The sequence below is a fragment of the Anneissia japonica genome, unplaced genomic scaffold (genome assembly GCF_011630105.1).
Source record: "Anneissia japonica isolate Jap-2015-1 unplaced genomic scaffold, ASM1163010v1 scaffold1511_len2985839_cov193, whole genome shotgun sequence".
In the NCBI taxonomy this organism is placed as follows: Eukaryota; Metazoa; Echinodermata; class Crinoidea; order Comatulida; family Comatulidae; genus Anneissia; species Anneissia japonica.
In genome coordinates this window covers 2,448,153-2,453,815 of record NW_022685291.1, presented here as the reverse complement: position 1 = coordinate 2,453,815, position 5,663 = coordinate 2,448,153, and the positions used below count along the sequence as shown (strand labels likewise).

General features: G+C 33.5%; 2 protein-coding genes across 2 annotated transcripts in view; both read left to right on the top strand.

Annotated features, from left to right (window-relative positions):
• Positions 1–2,551, top strand: part of LOC117111143 (tripartite motif-containing protein 45-like) — a 12,020-nt gene extending 9,469 nt beyond the window's left edge. Inside the window, exon 3 of the mRNA XM_033254013.1 lies at positions 2,546–2,551. Within this exon, the coding sequence (XP_033109904.1) occupies positions 2,546–2,551 (6 nt within the window). The remainder of the gene's footprint in view (positions 1–2,545) is intronic.
• A 189-nt stretch (positions 2,552–2,740) lies between these two features.
• LOC117111131 (E3 ubiquitin-protein ligase TRIM71-like) overlaps positions 2,741–5,663 on the top strand; it is a 10,342-nt gene continuing 7,419 nt past the window's right edge. The window contains exons 1-2 of the mRNA XM_033254002.1: positions 2,741–2,831; positions 4,459–5,661. Of these exons, the coding sequence (XP_033109893.1) occupies positions 2,788–2,831; positions 4,459–5,661 (1,247 nt within the window). The 5' untranslated portion in view covers positions 2,741–2,787. The remainder of the gene's footprint in view (positions 2,832–4,458; positions 5,662–5,663) is intronic.

The following is a 5,663-nucleotide window of genomic DNA, read 5'->3' as shown; positions in this document are numbered from 1 at the left end:
TGATGCTTTGTGAAAATGAGTACGCCGCGGTACTCATTTTCACAAAGAAATACACACAACTGGTTAGCTAACAATTATGTCAATGTTACATGAACACCTGGGAAGGAAGGTGCAATCACGTTGTTACCTAGCAGACGTCTGTACTGTATGGGATGGGGCTCCTGATGTACTGTGTAGCGGGGAACGATGAGGCATAAGACTAGGCCTAGGCCTAACTAAGACAGTGGAATTATATGTGATAGAAAGTACACTTTCGGAATAAATAAACTAAAAAAAGAAAAAAATAATAACTAAGAATAATTCATTTGCAGAGGTACCTTATTTAAGTATTGATGCTGTCTCTTATACACATCTAGATGTGTATAAGAGACAGGCAACAAACATCCTACTTCATTCCACAATACCAGAGCAGAGACCAAGAGGGTAACAACAGTAAGTTCATTCAATATTTATGCACGTTTCATTTCAGTTAGTTTCACCATTAGCCTTTATAAATTTGTATTAAATAACCAATTTTGAATATATAGGATGTATTCTACTATAAACTAAATCAGAGTACGAAATACACAGAAATCACTGTGCATGATATACTAATTTTTATGTACTTTAATCATTGGTATTTTTAATGTAAATTATTTTAATAAGTAGTTTTTATATTTTAAAACAAGTCTGTACTGTTTTGTGGATTTTTCTGTACCTTAGAACCTGATGAAGAGCGTAAGCTCGAAAGCTTGATAAATTAAAGACAGGTTTTGTTCAATCCAAACCTCCGACTATTTTTTTCATCTTTAATTTAATAGGCAAATGGGATAATCCCAGAACTAACATGTCGCATAATGTACAGTATGTAATTTTAACGTAACAGAAGAGAAAATCTAATCGAAGTGATAAAAGAAACTTGACCTCCACAGGGACTCGAACACAGGACCTTTCACTTATTGTGCAAACGTCTGGCCAACTTGACCACTGAGGACTTTTTGGTTAGGTTGAGTCCAGTTAACACAGTCACAGAGTTTTTATCAAGTCTCTCAACATGTTACCAATGATTGACTATAGTACCAATAGAACTAAACTGGTGAACTATTTACAGAACTCATTTTTGGTACAATTTTTCAATGGTATTTCATAAACTACACCTCTTGTTTTATATTTAATTCAATTGAACTATGACGGCAAACACAGGACTCGTACCAATTAACACATAATTAAAGACCACCTTTACCTTTTTTAGGCAACAGTAGAATGCCGTTTCATTAAATTAAAAATTCCTTCTAGTACTGACCATACAGACCAATAAATAAGACATTGAAAGGCTAAATAATTCGTAATTCATAAGAAAGAGTTTTTAATCAATATATTTAAATTAAGATAAAATAAATTAAAATATACAAGAGATATTGAATGGCTAATTAACTCATAACAAAATAATTAACAAAAGAAATTAAAATAAAATAATATCAATATGTTTATATTCACAAACATATTGATAGATTAAAGTTAATTTTATTCATGAATACAAAAAGAAAAACACAAGATGATGACTAAAACACCCCCTCCCCTCTGTCCCCGGTCGGAGGTCGGAGAGAAAAACCACAATTCATTGGGTAGAAAAAAACATTTTCTATGTATTTTAAAAACTTTTTTGATAGACAGAAATCAATTAAATAAGCCTTTGAACCCCCTAAATTGTTGAGATTGCACGGGCTTCCCCAGACCACTTTCGAAAGCTTTTTAGCGACACTTGTCCACACATACTTTTTTTCTCATCGGGGACATCAGCATTTGATACCAAAAATACACAGCTGGGGAGAATCCAATAGAATCCAATCCAAAAAAAAAAAAACAAAGAGAGGAAATGGTATACAAACAGAGAAATCAGATACTGTACCAGCAACAGATAAGGGAGAACAGCCACAAAATATACGATATTAAATATCAATCTTTAATTTGTTTATCCAATTTTTAAAGTACTGTATTATATTTAAAATTTTGTTTATTTATTTATTTAACTTTCATGATACTGGATGGCACACTTAATACAAAGGCACTGGTTTTCGTTGTGGTCCAGTTACATAACATAAAATACAAAAATTGAAAAGAAAAACAAAAAAAATTAAAAATTGAAAATTAAACAAAGAACTTAATTACAAAAATAGATGACTTAATCACAAAAGTAGAGGACTTAATCACAAAAATAGAGGAGAGACCAATTAATTCAGAGCATTTTTAAATGTGTATTGGTTAAAATTCTGGAAATCCCTAGTTATATTGCTAGGTAGTTGGTTCCACTTCATGGATGCACGGTAATGAAAAGTTCATTTTCCTTGACATATGTTCCATTGTGGAACTACAAGATGATTATTTGTCTGGCTTCTAGTGTTTTTATCATTTTCAAGGAAAACAAACATATTAATTAGATAGGAGGGAGCAAGTCCTCTGTGAAATATATATGCTTGCCTATTTTTAATTTTATATCAACATGTAAATAATATTATTTTACAATATGTAATCATAAACAATGTTTTTATTTCTGTATTTCATTCAGTCTTAGAATACAATAAACACACAATGCAGGCCTAAACCTGCCTAAACGGGCCTTTTACTTACTCACACATGAGGACTAGAGCTCTCTGATTGAATATACAGGGACCTAAACACTGAGTATAGGAGTTCAAAATCTCTGCATGACTGATTTTACAAGCCACAATTGACTTCCTATGCCAGGAAGTTAAACAATCATGACCCAGCCTATACTATAGGTCACATCGAAGACAAACTGACAAATATATGTTGCAGATACGTCTACAAACACCTCATTTGAGTAATTACAGGTAGGGACCTAAGTATTTGAATTTGTTAATATCTACTGAATGAATGTGGTTTAATATGTAAATGATTTAACCATTTGAAACAACTGGATTGTACAAAGTATTATACAGTAGACTTACAGTACATTTCAGCATAAAGTCCTAGGACTGAATAGATAAGGAAACTTATCTGACAAACTGACAAATATATGTTGCAGATACGTCTACAAACACCTCATTTTTGAGTAATTACAGGTAGGGGCCTAAGTATTTGAATTTGTTAATATCTACTGAATGAATGTGGTTTAATATGTAAACGATTTAACCATTTGAAACAACTGGATTGTACAAAGTATTCTACAGTAGGCTTACATAGAGTAATTTTCAGCATAAAGTCCTAGGACCAAATAGATAAGGAAACTATTTAATTACAGTAGCTTAGAAAATATCTACGTTGAAGAATGTTTTAACATAGGACTTGAATATTCATGGTTAACAATTCATATTACACTCAGTACTACTGTGCACTCTTCAAAACCATAATCAGATATTGTCATTAAGAATAAAAATAACATTTAACTACTACATTTTACTACATTTACTACAACACCAATGCCACAGCTGAAATGTATTGTCTTTGTGTGCAATAATAAGGTAAGAACTTATATAGCGCCATTTAAAAAACCAAAGTAATTATCAGTGGCGCTTCATGTTATTGTTGGAATAAGTGCGTTTTGAGTGATTTTTTAAATAAAGGAATTGATGTTGATTTTTTAATGTGAAGTGGTAGTGCGTTCCAGAGTGTGGCTGCAGCAAATGAAAACGATCTGTGTCCGAAGGTCTTAGTGTTGGTGCGAGGGACAGAAATTAAATTGAGATCAGATGAACGTAGGGAATGGCCAGGTACATATTTGGGAAGAAGTTGATTAATGTATGCGGGTTGATTGAGAGTCAGTGACTTATAAGTCAGTAAAAGGATTTTATATTTAATTCTGGCATCAATTTGCAACCAATGAAGTTCACGTAAAATGGGGGTTATATGAGTGCGTCTGTTAGTAAATGTTAGTATGCATGCAGCAGAGTTTTGTAGTCGTTGAAGCCTGTTAATTTGGATTTTAGGAATGTTGAATAAAAGAGAGTTGCAATAGTCAAGTCGGGAGAAAATGAAAGCGTGAATAATCAGAGCCGTAGTTCGTTTTGATAAGTATTTTCTGATAAGTGCTATATTACGTAGATGAAAGTTAACAGATTTTAAGAGTTTACCAATGTAATTTTGCATGGCAAGCTTGTCATCAAATGTGACGCCAAGGTTGGAAATGGTAGCAATGAGGTATATGGTATCTTTGGAAAGAATTCAGCCTGGAAATATGTCACAATTTATTTAATTTACAACCAATATATTATCAGTGCTTAATACCACTATTTTTCAAGAAATTTTCAAATCAAACACAATTATCAGTAAAAGGTTTGTAAACTGGCTATGATGCTATTAAAAAAAAAACACTTTTGCAGAAAATTATAAGAGCAAAATATCAAGACAGCAATGAGGAAAAACAAAAATTGGTTCTAAATATTGGGCCATAATCTACCTGAGCCTCTCCCTACTTCTGTGTTATTCCCCTGCCCTAACATATTTTTTATCGCTTTATAGTTCACAGGAATATTTCAAGATGGCTACCAGTGAGCTAAATCAGTTTTTGGAAAATGTTGATGAGAAAGTCCTAGAATGTACCATCTGTTTTAAGAGACTTCAAAATCCCAAATCACTCAACTGCCTCCATAGTTTCTGTTTGGCATGTCTGGAAGACTGGGTCATGACGAAGGGTAAGTTGACTTGTCCAACTTGCTCAAAATCATACCCCCTTCCAGAGGGCGGGCTTCAGAAGCTTCAACCAAATACTTTCCTAAATAACTTACTAGAAACTATTGAACAATTTTTAAAGAGAGACCAGATGAAATGTATTTGTGGAAAAGAAGGAGAAACAAAATACTACTGCCAGGATTGCAGACAATACTTGTGCTCTTCTTGCAGTGACCATCACAAGGAGTACCAACTCTTTGCAAATCACAAGCTGCATTCGGTGGAGGATATGCGATCAATGAACACTATACAGATTGCATCGTTACATCCTCCGCAGTGTTACCTTCACAATGAGCCTCTAAAATTGTTCTGCTCCGTATGCAATATTCCAATATGCATGCAGTGCGCAATTACAGGCCACAAGGAGTGGGATGGAAAACACAAATTAATCGGCATCTCAGAAGCCTTTGAAACGTTTAAAGAAACGTCTGCAAAATTGGAGGTTGCTGCGCATCAGTGCCAATTCAAATTACAAGATGGTCTTAAAGCTGTTATGCAGAATACCATAACATTAGAACAGAGTAAAGATATAAGTTTGAGAGCTATCGACAATCATGTGCAAAAAATGACCGAGAAAATTAAGGAAAATGGAGAAAAAATGAAAAATAAAGTAAAAGCAACGTACAAGGAGAAAAAAGAGGTAAATGATAAACAAATTGATGAACTGAATACAGCAATATCTGATATAAATACAAAAATAATCTTTCTTAATCAGCTTTTGAAGAGTGATGAGGCTACAGTAATGCAATCAAGTGAAAAGTTAGTTACAGCATTAAACGACAGAACCAAGGAGTTGCCAAAAACAGAGCCAAACGATAATGGACACATTTATTTCTTCACAAATAAACAGCAAATGGCTGCCTTGCAACAATTTGATATTGGGAATGTTACACACTTGAGGGCAGCAGACTGCCTAACATTAGAAGGAAAGGAATCTGTGAGCCAACAACAGACAATTGTTGCCAAAATAAAGAAAACAGATGAATGCGGAATAC